At 53.5% G+C, this 14,717-nt stretch overlaps 1 protein-coding gene across 2 annotated transcripts; it reads left to right on the forward strand.

Moving 5' to 3' along the window:
- Window positions 1-506: 506 nt before the first annotated feature.
- LOC112313312 (arylsulfatase D) lies at window positions 507-13,586 on the forward strand. 2 transcript variants are annotated; one of them, XM_053917125.2, is made up of 10 exons: window positions 507-616; window positions 1,826-1,969; window positions 2,517-2,638; window positions 4,329-4,451; window positions 4,863-5,286; window positions 6,435-6,571; window positions 7,073-7,210; window positions 10,749-10,911; window positions 12,712-12,833; window positions 13,144-13,586. In XM_053917125.2, the coding sequence occupies exons 1-10, from the start codon at window positions 582-584 to the stop codon at window positions 13,506-13,508; spliced, it is 1,773 nt and encodes a 590-aa protein (XP_053773100.1). In that variant the 5' UTR covers window positions 507-581; the 3' UTR covers window positions 13,509-13,586. The 2 variants fall into 2 exon arrangements, with proteins under 2 accessions (XP_053773100.1, XP_053773099.1); XM_053917124.2 differs by lacking the exon at window positions 507-616 and adding an exon at window positions 1,070-1,198.
- Window positions 13,587-14,717: the final 1,131 nt, after the last annotated feature.

Genomic DNA, 14,717 nt, shown 5'->3' on the forward strand with positions numbered 1-14,717 from the left:
CAACTTTCGGTGAACACCGATACTCAAATGCAGAACTGACTGGCAAAGGTGAAGACGTCACTGGTGACGTCAGCGCAGCTCAGGGCGGCCGGGACCCGAATAGAACAGCCAGGGAGACCCCCATGGGTGACTGACAGTCCGGCTGGGCTAGATGGCATTGAACACACAAACCCTTGGTCGCACAGTAGAAATCTGGGATCCAGGACCGCGGGAAAGTGAATTTGCATCCTGGATGCTTGATTTCACCGGGAAACCTACGATACCCTTCCTCCGATGAAGACGAGGCGGTTCGGTCCTCAAGGCAGAGGTGTGGGCCGTTGGGGAGTCACCGTGCCCAACCCCAGCCCAGCTCGGATTGGTCAGCTCCTCCTTCGCCCCGGTCTCCCGGGGTGACCAAAAGAACCTGCAGGACCCAGGAAAACCTGTTTCAAAGATTAGTTGCCCGGAGGCCCGAGAGATCAAGCAGTTTAGGGAGGCGGGGGCCACACCCCGCATATTTTACAGCTCCGGGGGCGGGACTCGGGCGCAGACGGCTCCGGGCAAGGTCCAGGGCGTCTAGCTCGCGCTCCGCCACGGGACAGATGGTGCCGAAGGGCCGCGCCACAGCCGCCGCCAGGTGCGCGGGACCCCGGGACGCAGCGCCCGCTGGGGCCTGGAGCTGGGGGCGCAGGGTGGAGGGGCAGGGGAGTCCATGGTGAGCGTGGATCCCCGGGAAAAAGCAGCTGCGTTTGTGCCTAAAAGCGATCAAGACACTAGAGGCCCGTTTTGACCCGGACCGAGTACAAAATACGTGGGGCGGCGACAAAGCCCCGCCCTCGGGGTTAGGAGGAGAACAAAGAGCAAGGCCGGGCTGGGCCCTCCCCCACTTTCTAAGGCACGCCCTCGCGGCCCCCTCCTAGCGCCCCCGGAGCGCGCTGCCTGACCTCCCTACAACACTAGCCCCCCACCCTGACCCATCCCCCACCCCTGCAACACTAAGATGCGCGCGGTCCTCCTCCCCGCAACCCACAAGCCTCCCCGAGACGCCCACCTCTCTGGCCACGCCCGGGCCCGCCCCTGTCCGGATCCCTCCGGAGCAAGGCGGTCTCTCTCCGAGCCTCCGCGAGCCGTCGCACCCGGGCGCAATGGTGGGGTTCGCACAGCACCCGAGGAACCCAGGCGCTCGGGGCCTCCGGACACGCTGGAGCGTACAGCCCAGGTCCGGGAATCCCGAGCAGGGCCACCCGGTCGCCAAGTCCCTCCGGGTTAGAGGGCGGGAAGAGCCCAGAGCCCGCCCCGTGCGCTCCGAGTCCCTTTACGCAGGGTAGCCTGCGCGCTTCGGGAGCGCGCGGTTACGCGCGTTTCAAAGCCGTGCTGTATCTCCGGGTCTTGTCTGGGGTGCTTTTAATCTCACTTTATCCTTTTAATATGTAAGTGGCCCTCCGCCACGACCCTCCCGGCCGCCTGCATCATGGCGCACCCGGAACTCGGGACACCCAGCCTCTCCGCACGGACGAAGGGGAGGCGCCAACCCTGAAGGCGCGTACTCACCCTCCTAACCCGCCCTTTACTGAGGCTTCTGCGGTGCAGTTACGCAGTGGTGGGAATCAGGGGTCTGGATTCAAAAACAAAACTAAGTTTGGCACAGCGGGCTTGTTCGGGTTCCCTGCGGTGCGTGTCGTTCTGCAAGCAATTACGACAAAAGGAAGCCAACCGTACATGCAATCCCTTGCTAAATCCTAAATTAGGGGAAAAAGCACACGCCTGCCCTGGGAGCCGCTTTGCAAGGGTGACTTTTCCTTCCAAAGTGGAGACGCTCACGCCTGCCGTTTGCGTTTCTCTGCAGGGCCTGCTGGCCGGCTCTCCTCACTGTGTGTTTGCTTCTGAGGACTTGCGACTTGAAAGCAGCCTTTAAACCAAATATTCTACTGATAATGGCGGACGATCTTGGCATCGGGGATCTTGGTTGCTATGGGAACCACACTCTGAGGTAGAACGTGCTGCTGGTGGTCCTGGTGGGGTCTCTGAGGGGGCGTGCCCATCTGGCGGAGGATGCTTTTAAAATCTTCCGGGTGAAAGTAGGAAATTCCTGAGTGTATCAGATCTCGACGGTGAAAAAATTAGTTTTCCAGAGGAAAATAGTGCCCTTTTCCAACAATATGGAACAGCGGGGGGTGAGTGTATGTTTCCTTTGGCTGCCTTAGCAACAGACCACGCAGGGGTGCACTGTCCTGGAACCGGACCTCTGAGGTCCAGGTGTCCAGGGGCTGGTGGCCGCATCCCTCCCGTCTCTGCCTCCGTCTCCACGTGGCTTCTCCTCTGGGTCTGCGTCTCCTCTTCTGTCTCTTCCCAGGACACTGTCATTGGACGCAGGGCCACCCTGACCCAGGACGACCTCCTCTGAGATCCTCCCCTCATCCCACCTGCAAACACCCTATTCCAAGGAAGGACCCTTCCAAATGCTTTCCAATGCAAGGACCTGCTGAAGCCGGGTGCCCTTCCCCTTCCTGACAGTGACATGGGTGTGGTTTTCTCAGGACGCCCAACATCAACCGGCTGGCGGAGGAAGGCGTGAGGCTCACCCAGCACCTGGCGGCCGCCCCACTCTGCACCCCGAGCAGGGCCGCCTTCCTGACCGGGAGACACTCTTTCCGATCAGGTGGGTGTCGGGGGGAATAACCAAAGAAAGGCACATCTGTGTCCACTCATTTTATTTTTTTAAGACTGTATGTATGTATTTTTAGAGAGAGAGAAGGGAAGGGAGAAAGAGAGGGAGATTCCTGTTGGTGGCTGGAATATCGATCAGTTGCTTCCCATCTGCACCCCTTCCTGGCACCGAACCTGCAACCCAGGCAGGGGCCCTGACCAGGAATCGAACCCGCAACCTCTTGCTTTAAGGGATGACGCCCAACCAACTGAGCCACACTGGCCAGGGCTCGTGGATTTGTTTTTTAACAATCAGGCCGTGATGGCTGAGATACAAGGGAAAAGGTAGAAACACAGTTTGCCCTTTAGTGTCTCGTAATGGCCTAATTGCTGTGGTTTACGGAGTCGTGAGAAAAGTCACGATACGTGGAGATTCAGAAGGCTGAAGGTCTCGTGGTAGCTGACAGGGATGTTTTCTTTCTTTAAATATTGCCATCAAGCCCTGGTCGGGTGGCCCAGTTGCCTGGGAGTGTTGTGCTGTACACCAAAAGACAGATAGATGGTGGCTGGGTGGATAGACATGATGGATGGATGGATACATAGAGAGATGGCAGATGGATGGATGGATACATAGACATGATGGATGGATGGATACATAGAGAGATGGTAGATGGATGGATGGATACATAGAGAGATGGTAGATGGATGGATGGATGGATACATAGATAGACATGATGGATGGATGGATGGATACATAGAGAGATGGTAGATGGATGGATGGATACATAGATAGATGACAGATGGATGGATACATAGAGAGATGGTAGATGGATGGATGGATACATAGATAGATGGCAGATGGATGGATACATAGAGAGACGGTAGATGGATGGATGGATACATAGAGAGATGGTAGGTGGATGGATGGATACATAGATAGATGGCAGATGGATGGATGCGTGGATACATAGAGAGATGGTGGATGGATGGATGGATACATAGAGAGACGGTAGATGGATGGATGGATACATAGATAGATGGCAGATGAATGGATGCGTGGATACATAGAGAGATGGTGGATGGATGGATGGATACATAGACATGATGGATGGATGGATACATAGAGAGATGGTAGATGGATGGATGGATACATAGATAGATGGCAGATGGATGGATGCGTGGATACATAGAGAGATGGTAGATGGATGGATGGATACATAGACATGATGGATGGATGGATACATAGAGAGATGGTAGATGGATGGATGGATACATAGAGAGATGGTAGATGGATGGATGGATGGATACATAGATAGAATGTAGAAGGATAGATAGATAAATCGGTAGGTGTTGGATGGATGGGTGGGTAGATAAATACGTGGATGGACGGAAAAATAAAAAGAGCTGATGGATGGATGGATGGATGGACAGATTAGCAGAGTGACACGGGGACTCGGACTCGCTACCTCAGCACTCCTGATTTTCGGGGCCGGGGCATTCTCTTGGTAAGTCTGCCCCGGACACTCCAGGGTGTTTCCAAGCACAAGATGCTGTTCGTACCCCGCCCCCCACACTGTGACAACCGAAACCAATTCCAGGCCCCTCGGAGCGCCCCCTGAAGGGGCGTGCACACCCGCCCCCAGTGGAGAGCGCCCACAGCCGCCGGCAGACCCCAAACGCCTCCCCTCTGCTCTGCTCCTCAGGCATGGACGCCAGCGACGGGTACCGGGCCCTTCAGTGGAACGGGGGCTCGGGCGGGCTCCCCCAGAACGAAACCACGTTTGCGAGGATCCTGCAGCAGGAAGGTTACGCCACAGGCCTCATAGGTATTCGAGGTGCTCTTGAAGAGCCGTGGTTACGGGAACCCCTCCCTGTTCTTCCGAGGGGAAACGGTCATGGGTCCGAACCAACACTTGGCACTGGACCTGTGCAGATTCTAGTGGGTTGTGTCCAGTGCTGGAGTGTCTCACGTACAAGGAACTTTACTTCAGAATCTTGGTGGACTCCACCTCTTCTTCTCCCCGGACTTGCCCATCTCCTTGTCTCCTGCTGTGCTCTTTCAAATCTCTATCATTCCCTTCTCTTTTAAATGTCTGCTGTACTCATCTCCCATTGCAAACTTGGCTGCTTCATGCCTTTGTCGTCATCGGAAGCTCCAAGTTGACCTGACAGGGCGCTCGGTGTCTGACATAGGACGTAGGTGTTTTGCGCTGAGCTTTTTTTGCTTCTGTCTCCAGGAAAATGGCACCAGGGCGTGAACTGTGCCGCCCGCGGGGACCACTGCCACCACCCTCTCAACCACGGATTCGACTACTTCTACGGCATGCCCTTCACCCTGGTGAATGACTGCCAGCCAGGCCGGCCGCCCGAAGTGGACGCTGCCCTGAGAGCAAAGCTGTGGCGTTACACCCAGTGGGCGGCCTGGGGGGTCCTGACGGCCGCCGCGGCCAGGGCCTGCGGGCTCATCTCCGTTCCCTGGAGGGCCGTGCTGGCAGCGGCCAGCCTCCTCCTCCTGTTCTTCGTCTCCTGGTTCGCCAGCTTTGGGTTCGTGCGGCGATGGAACTGCATCCTGATGAGGAACCATGACGTGACCGAGCAGCCCATGGTTTTGGAAAGGACAACCAGTGTGCTGCTGAAGGAAGCCGTGTCCTACATTGAAAGGTAATTTAACCACCAGGTTAAATTTTTTTTCCTTTGTTTTCAACGTATTTTTCAAGTACAGTTGACATTCCATATTAGTTTTAGGAGCACAGAATCATGGTTACACTTTTATATGACCGACAAAGTGGTTCCTCCTGATACTTCCAGTCCCCATCTGGCGCCCTACACAATTATTACAGCATTAGTGACTGTTCCCTGTGCTGGAGTCTGCATCCCTGTGACTGTTCTGTCACTATCACCTGTACTTCTGAATCCCTCCACCTTTTTCAATCAGCTCCTCATCTCCCCACCGTCTGACAATCATCAGTGTGTTCTCTGCATCTTGGAGTTTGTTTCGGTTTTGTTTGCTTAATTCTTTTCTTTTTTACATGCCACATATAAGTGCAGTCATGTGGTGTTTGTGTTTCTCTGTCTGACTTATTTCACTGAGCGTAATACCCTGTAGCTCTACCCAGGCTGTCTCAAAAGGTAAGCGGCCGTTCTTTTTCACGGCCGAGTAATATTCCATTGTGCGAATGAGCCACATCTTCTGTGCTCACTCATCTGTGGATGGGCACCTGTGCTGTTGCCACACCTGGCTATAACGCTGCAGTGAATACAGACGTGTCTTTGTCTTTTTCAATTCGGGTTTCGAGTTTCTTCAGAGAAACACCCACAGGCGGACTTGCTAGGCTGTAAGGCAGTTCCGTTTTTGGTTTTCTGAGGACATGCCATACTCTTTTCCACAGGGGCTGCCCCAGTCTGCAATCCCACCCACAGTGCACTGGGGTTCCCCTTTCTCCACAGCCTCACCAGCACCTGTTGCTTGTGGACTTGTTGATGCTGGCTGTTCTCACTGGTGTGAAGTGGCACCTCATTTTGGTTTTAATGTGCATTTTTATGATGGTTAGTGACATTGAGCATCCTTTCATGCGTCTCTTGCCCATCTCAACCCGTCACCTTTCAAAGACAAGAGGAGCTCTCAGAGCATCTGCGTCCCTGTATCCCCTTTGGGATTTTGTAAGCCCACCATTGGTGCAGACGGGCTTGAGGAATTCAACCCTTCCTGTGGACTGGTTCCCCAAACTCCAGTCTCCGCTGTGACCCCACGGGCCCCAGAGCGTCGACACAGAGGCCGTTGCATCTGAAGGGCGTTTTTCTCCTCCCAGAAACAAGCACAGGCCGTTCCTCCTGTTTGTGTCTCTGCTGCACTCACACATCCCCCTGGTCACCACAAACGAGTTTCTGGGGAGGAGTCAGCACGGCTTATACGGCGACAACGTGGAAGAGATGGACTGGCTTGTAGGTGAGTCGAGGCCTGATGGCACTCGCCCTTGGCCTCCCCGGGGCAGAGTGCCAACACCTCGGCCGTTTCACCCTGCAGTAGAATCGGAGAAAAGGCAGGGCAGTAAGCAACTTGCCCCGCATCGCCATTCCTGCGCTGCTTTGGTATCTTGGGATGTCTTGGTCTCCTTTTGACCAAAAATCACCCTGCCACAAAGTGCATTACTTAAAGCCAGCCAGAGGGATTATGGAAAGTGAAACATAAGGCCCTCTTTCGGGATAACGGGCCAAAATCGCTTTCTTTCTATGGCCTCAAGAAACCAATGAGGTTGTAGACTCTTAACAAATTGTGGGCATTGAAATCATCGCTATAAATGACATTGTTCACGTCAAAATGAAAGGGTTTCGAAGGCCGGGGCAACCGGAGCCCACACAGGGTCCCCATGAGCAGCCAAAGGGGTGGCATTTACAAGTGATGCTCTTTTATGTAACTTTTCCCGAAACGTTCTGTTTTTCCATAAAGGTAAAATTCTTAGTGCGCTTGAAGAAAACGGTTTGAAAAACAGGACATTCACGTACTTTACCTCGGATCATGGAGGGCATCTGGAGGCGAGGGATGAAGCACTCGGCCAGCTGGGCGGATGGAACGGAATATACAGAGGTAAGACCGATGGACGTTAGTGAGGGTTCGAGCATAGATAGGTGGCCAAGCCAGTCAGTCTCAACAGTGAAGGCTGGACATAACGTGGAAGGCAAAGAGTCAATTCAAGGACTGTTTTTTTGAGCATCTCTGACAGACCATGTTCTAGTTTGACGAAACAGAGAGATAAGAATACACACCCTTCCCATAAAGGCCTGACATATTTATAGAAGAGACAGATGTAGCCCTGGCTGGTGTGGCTCAATGCATTGAGCACAGGACTGTGTGCGAACCAGGGGGCCGCCAGTTCGATTCCCAGTCAGGGCACAAGCCTGGGTCGTGGGCTGGGTCCCCAGTAGGGGGCGCTCGAGAGCCAACCACACATTCATGTTTCCCTCTCTCCCTTGCTTCCCCTCTCTAAAAATAAATAAATAAAATCTTTTTTTAAAATAAGAAGAAAAAGAGAGAGATGTAGAACTAAATAATTAAGATAAAATCAAACTAAAGCTCATTGTAAATGAAAGGTGACATCGCAACTCTAACCCCAGCTGTGTGCCTGCTTTTCTTCCAATAGATCATATCAGGTTTAGGGTATAATTCGCTTACATGGGTACGTTGGTATTTTTTTTAAAGTCTGGTTCAGTCCCTTGCGTTATTTGGGGATTTGATATTTATGAAGTGTTCTACTTCCTAAAGTACATTTGGAAACCCCCCCCCCCCCCCCCCCCCCCCGCAAATCAGGACTGGTGTTGCTTCTAAAGTCATTCAAACAGCAGCCAAAAGTTGAGTCGCCCGACACGCACGCCCAGCTGAGGCTGGACAAGGTGACGTTTCAACGCTTTGCCGGTGTCAGCTCTCAGGCTGTGAACACCGTCCATTTCCTACCACATGTTTATATCTTCACGCCTTCTGGTGGTAGGTTACCTGTTTAAAGCAGCCTCACGTGGGCAGAGAAGTCCTGTCTGGTGTCCCTAAGCTCAAGGACGCTGGGGTGTGCCTTATGGAGATGAGCTTCATTCACACACAGGGGACAGTGTCGGAGGCTGTGAGTTCAGCGTTGATGAATGAGCCACACCCAAGCAGTCAGGGGTCTTTAGGCAGAAACGCCAGAAAGCCAAGGTTTAACTTGTGGGCTGGTGTGAATATAGTGACCACAGGCTCTCAGGCACCTTTCCCCATCTTAACCCAAACACCAATAGTCCCGTAATTTATACTTCAGTGTTGGAGGTGACTTTCTAGAACATATGTACTGGAAATAATAAGAATTGACTATATACGGACCTATAACGTCTTGGGAAGTTCCCACGTGTAATTGTGTTTGTGGTAGGCAGAAATCTAACAGTGGTCCCTCCAAAACGTCCCTCCCTGTGCCCTGGTATCTGGGACCATGACCAGATATGAATGCCAAGGTCACTTTCTGCAACATAACACAGGTGACAATTACACAGGGAGATTATCTGGGTGGGTGAGCCTGGCCTCATCCCATCCATCCATCCACCCATTCTTCCATCCATCTACTCATCCATCCATCCTTCCACCCAACCTTCCATCCCTCCATCCACCCAACCTTCCATCAATCCATCTACTCATCCATCCATCCACCCATCCATCCATCCACCCATCCATCCATCCATCCACCCATCCACCCATCCATCCATCCATCCATCCAACCACCCAACCTTCCATCTATCCATCTATCCATCCATCCATCCATCCTTCCACCCAACCTTCCATCCATCCATCCATCCATCCATCCATCCATCCATCCATCCACCCATCCATCCTTCCATCCATCTACTCATCCATCCATCCTTCCACCCAACCTTTCATCCATCCATCCACCCAACCTTCCATCCATCCATCCACCCATCCATCCATCCATCTATCCATCCACCCAACTTTCCATCCATCCATCCATCTACTCATCCATCTGTCCTTCCACCCAACCTTCCATCCCTCCATCCACCCAACCTTCCATCAATCCATCTACTCATCCATCCATCCACCCATCCATCCATCCACCTATCCATCCATCCATCCACCCATCCACCCATCCATCCATCCATCCATCCATCCATCCAACCACCCAACCTTCCATCTATCCATCTATCCATCCATCCATCCATCCTTCCACCCAACCTTCCATCCATCCATCCATCCATCCATCCATCCATCCATCCATCCACCCATCCATCCTTCCATCCATCTACTCATCCATCCATCCTTCCACCCAACCTTCCATCCATCCATCCACCCAACCTTCCATCCATCCATCCACCCATCCATCCATCCATCTATCCATCCACCCAACTTTCCATCCATCCATCCATCTACTCATCCATCTGTCCTTCCACCCAACCTTCCATCCATCCATCCATCCACCCATTCTTCCATCCATCTACTCATCCACCCATCTATCCATCTATCCAACCTTCCATCCACCTGTGCATCCACCCAGACTCTTGGTTCTGTTTCCCTGGAGAACCCAAGCAAAAGGAGTCAGACAGTCTTGAAACATGAGTGCTTGACCAGCTGTTGATGCCTCAAAGGTGGGGGTCACCTGAACAGGTGAGTGTGACCCTCTGAGCATGGGAATGGGGACCTCACTTCTGCACCCACAGCGAATGTGTTTTTCCAACAACCTGAGCGAACATCAAGGTGAATTTCTTCCTCTGATGCTTTACCTCAGAGCCCATACAGCCGACACCTAGATTTCAGACGTGTGGGGCCCAGAAGAGCACCCAGCACACTTCCGGGCACCTAATAGACACCTAGTAGACAGCCATGGCACCTAACAGACAGCTGCTGGTTGAAGCCGCTGAGTTTGTAGTGACTGGTTAGGCGGCCGTAGGCAACTACAGCAATAGCATCACAATGAAGACACCCATAAGAAGCATTTAGTGGTTGGGATTCTGTTTAAAATTCTCCCACTGTAATATGCTAGCTTGCATTTCCGTACCTGGAGGTCCTAAGGAGTGTTAGCACGTGGTTCATTGTTTAATGTGTATGTTAGGAAGAAATAGTAGTCGTCTAGTGCTTCATCACTATTAGTATTTCAGCAAGAGGCAGACGGGGCCCCCACCCAGTACCACAGCTCTCTGGCAGGGGTTCGTCTTGCAGACAAAGGACCTGGAGAGTGAGGGTAAGAAAGCAGGGCGGCGGGTATGCTGAGGTGTTTGGAGAAGAGGAGAAAGTAGGCTCCCAGGTCCAGTGCCCTCTCCTTCCAGGAAAAAAAGGAAGAAGAAAGAGCAAGACCACTAACTTGGTGTTTGTATGAAACCCCACTAATGATTCTGAAGTGACACATTCCATGTCCTGTTTGTTGAGGGGATCACAAAGGCACCCCAAATTTCAGGGGGAAGGGATATGGACTCCACCTACCGGGGAAGGGGCATCACAAGGTTCTGGAACAATCCCTGTGGCCAGTTTTGGGAAACAGGAGCTGCCCCGTGGGCAGCTAGGCACGGGGCTGGGGGGAGTGTGGAGACAGACACACAGACGTGTGTGTGTCTGGATTGGGCAGTCTCCTGGGGAGTCCTCACGGTTTGTTTGCTTTCAGGCGGCAAAGGCATGGGCGGCTGGGAAGGCGGGATCCGGGTCCCCGGAATATTCCGCTGGCCCGGGGTGCTGCCCGCTGGCCGGGTGGTCTCTGAGCCCACGAGTCTCATGGACGTCTTCCCCACCGTGGTCCAGCTGGGGGGCGGCGAGGTGCCCCAGGACAGGTACGTGAGCGGACAGCCTGCTCCCTGATTCCGGACATCATCCACATTTTGGGGGGGAAACCAACAATATGAGAACAGTACAAGAATCCTCACATCCTCCGATGTAGGGGACAGCTTAGCGTAAAGTAACCCAACTCAAGCAAGCTTAAGGTTAAAACAAACTATTGGGTCAAGCTACCTGTTCTGCAGTTTCGGTAAACTTTCAGACCTCTGCTTAATGGGGCGGAGACGGATGAACTCGTTAGAAAGTGACCCATGGAGACATCGCCCCATCACTTTCTGAAATGCCGTTTTGCCCACATGTAGTTGAAGCTATGATAATATGTAAAAATGAGTTCTCACCTCGACATTAGCACTTTGGCAAAGAGTCACTCTCACACGAGAGAAAAAAGTAGACATCAATATATATTTTCTTAATCGTCACCCAAGGACAGGCTTAGAGAGGAAGGGAGAGAGAGAGAAAGAGAAAGAAACATTGATTAGTCACCTCCTGTATGCGCCCAGAAAGACCCATTGATTAGTCACCTCCTGTATGCGCCCAGGAAGACACATTGATTAGTCACCTCCTGTATGCGCCCAGAAAGACACATTGATTAGTCAACTCCTGTATGCGCCCAGACTAGGGATCGAACCAACAATCTAGGTGTGTGCCCTGACCAGGAATCGAAGCTGCAACTTTTTTGGTGGAAAGGACAACGATCCAATCAACTGATATCTGGCCAAGGCTAGAAATGAATATTTTGATCATAATTTCATTTTGTTCCAATAGAAGGACCGAAGAAATACGCTTGTGTAAGGGTTGATAATGTCAAGTACCCTTTCCCCAAGCTCCCCTCACAGAAAAACGTATTTTTAGTTTGATTATTCATTGAGAGAAAGAAGCAAAGCTCTAGGTGGGTGGCCGGAATATGGGAGGGTGTATGTTTGTGTATCAAGCAAGACTTCTTTTAAGAAACTCACACACGCAATCACAGAAGCCCACAAACTGAAGTCCTAGGTCGGGTCAGCAGGCTGGAAACAGGCGGAATTTGTATGTTAGTCTGGGGGCTGAAGGCCACCTTTTCCCAGAAGCCTCAGTCTTTGCTCTGGACAGCCTTCGACTGATCGGATGCGGCCCACCCTCCTCCTCCAGGTGGTCGTACTCCATGAAGGGTCCACGGGTTGTAGACAGCAGGCCATGGCCGCAGAATGCCTTCATCATAACTCGCAAACTAAGGTGTCCCCAAACGCCTAGCCCAGCAGGCACACAAAGTGATCCCTCTCCCCTCCGAATCTGGGTGCAGGGAAAAATAAAACAGTTGCTCCAAGGGTTTCTCTGTGGTCAGAAAAAGCCCCACTTTTCCGCGTTCCACCCAGGTTAAGGCGTCTTCATAGTTACACTGTGTTTCTAAGGAAGGACCTAGAGGCCACGGGCCCATCCAGTTATACAGGTGACGACGTATCTCGGAGTCTGTCGGGATTGAAAAGGTTTCTGCAACCTCAGCGCTTGAGCTGGGGGCCTGGGCGAGGCAGCTGGACTTGGAGAAGGCTTTGTGTTAACCTCCGAGGTCAAATCGTGTCTGTGTGTGCGCGTTCTCTTCACCCAATGCTGCGTAACGAGCGTCCCTGAAACGTGGTGACTTCGAGGCTCAGTGGGGCGATACGTGCCTTTCTGGCACGCTGGCAAACTGGTCACAGCTCGGGGAGACACCTTGAACCTGCCTCCGCATTGCTGCCAGCTGGGGTTTGTTCCCAGGGGCAAAGCACGGCCCTGCTGGCCTCGAGGGCTCATTCCTTCCTCCGGTCTCTGCGCTGACTCAGGGTGATCGATGGCCGCAGCCTGCTGGCCTTGCTGCGAGGAGCTGCTGAGCACTCGGCCCACGAGTTCCTGTTTCACTACTGCGGGCAGTATCTGCACGCCGCACGCTGGCACGAGAAGGAGCGTGAGTACATGCCCGCCCGACACCGTAGGGGGCCGCGGGGACCCAGGGTTCTCCGGGGAAAGGGGTTGGGTGGGGGACGTACAGGGGGATGGGAGGATGGATGCATGCATGAACACAGACACAGGTACATGCATGGACACACGGACACGTGCAATGTGACAGCTCAATGTCACCAGTCACCTTGCTTTCTCCTCCCTTTCTGTTTCTGTCACATGGGAGTTTGATGATGACACCCCCGTGCCGGTATGTGGGCCGCGTGTCTGCTCTCCATGGATCCCCGCGGCCCTGACCACGGCCCGTTTGCCTCCAGGTGGACGGCTGTGGAAGGTGCACTACCTGACTCCGCGGTTCCACCCCGAGGGAGCGGGGGCCTGCTACGGCCGAGGTGTGTGCCCCTGCTCTGGGGCCGGCGTGACCCAGCACAGCCCGCCGCTGCTCTTTGACCTCTCCAGCGACCCTGCGGAGGCACGGCCCCTGTCGCCCGCCTCCGAGCCCCGGTTCCACGAGGTGATCGCCACGGTGGGCCAGGCCGTACGGAGGCACAGGGAGACGCTGAGCCCAGTGCCCCCCCAGTTCTCCCTGAGCCACATTCTCTGGAAGCCGTGGCTGCAGCCCTGCTGTGGGACCTTCCCATTCTGCTCCTGCAGCCAGGACGGAGACCACAGGGACACGTGACCTCCCGGGGGCAGGGGGAGCCGCCCTCGGGAATGTACCCCCAGCCCACGCTGGCAGGACTCGGAGAAAGGGGAGCCCTCCTGCCCTGGAGATGGGGGTGCAGGCGGTGTGGGGCTTCCTCAGAAAACTAAACAAGGAACTAAGTGCCTTCTGACCCGGTGATCCCACTTGTAGAAATAAATCCTCAGATTCCCAAAACACCGGTGAGAAAGAACGTGGGCACCCTTATGTTCTTAGCAGCAGAGTTATTCATGGTTGCCAAGCCCTGCAGACAACCTGAGCGTCCCTCGGTGGGCGCGTGGGCAAAGAAGGTGTTATTTCTATACACTATGCAGGCAATAGGATATTATTCGCCCACGAGAAGGAAGGGTACCTAAAGAGCAAAATAAATGATAACGTGAAGGAAGTGTAGACTATAAAATTTCAGGAAGTGCAGCCCCTTTAAAATGGAGCCTGAGCGGCCGGCCCCGAGGTGCTGCCTTATACATCTCGTGCCTCCAGCCTGTGGGCGTTGAAACAGGGCAAAGTCAGCTCTGCACGGGGCCCAAAGCCACCCTGCGTCCCACAGAGCTGTCTGCAAAGGTGACAGGAAGGCAGACGGGGCAACCCAGGTATGTGCCCTGACTGGGAATCGAACTGGCGACCCTTTGGTTTGCAGCCTGCTCTCAATCCACTGAGCCACACCAGCCAGGACAGTGTTTCTGTCTTTTTTAAAAAGATTCTGCCTGTAAGTGAAATCATATGGTATTTGTGTTTCTCTGTCTGACTTATTTGACTGAGCATAATACTCTCTAGGTCCATCCATCTTGTCACAAATGGTAAGATTTGGGTGGCGTGGTTTCTTTGTGGCTGAGTGATATTCCATTGCGTGAATGTGCCACATCTTCATTATTCCGCCACTCGTGGACACCAAGATGTAAGTTCTTGGTGCCCAGTAACGACCAACAGCCACACGACCGAATTCCCAGACGGAGCCCAAGAAAACTAAAGACAAGCAGGTGCTACACCCGCTCCCAGCACTGTACTAAAAGCTCATGGGTCACCTCCCTTTTCTCCTCACCACGTGGGCGGACACTAGGTGTCCCTCCCCTGCAAGGCACAAGTAGGGGGCAGTAGGTGCAGCTGTGCCTTCCACAGCCAAGGACACCCAAGGGAGACCCAGGTGAGGCTCATCTGAGGCGCTGATTGGGCTGCTGCCCGCGCTCTCTA

Source organism: Desmodus rotundus, chromosome X, assembly GCF_022682495.2.
Source record: "Desmodus rotundus isolate HL8 chromosome X, HLdesRot8A.1, whole genome shotgun sequence".
Taxonomy (NCBI): Eukaryota; Metazoa; Chordata; class Mammalia; order Chiroptera; family Phyllostomidae; genus Desmodus; species Desmodus rotundus.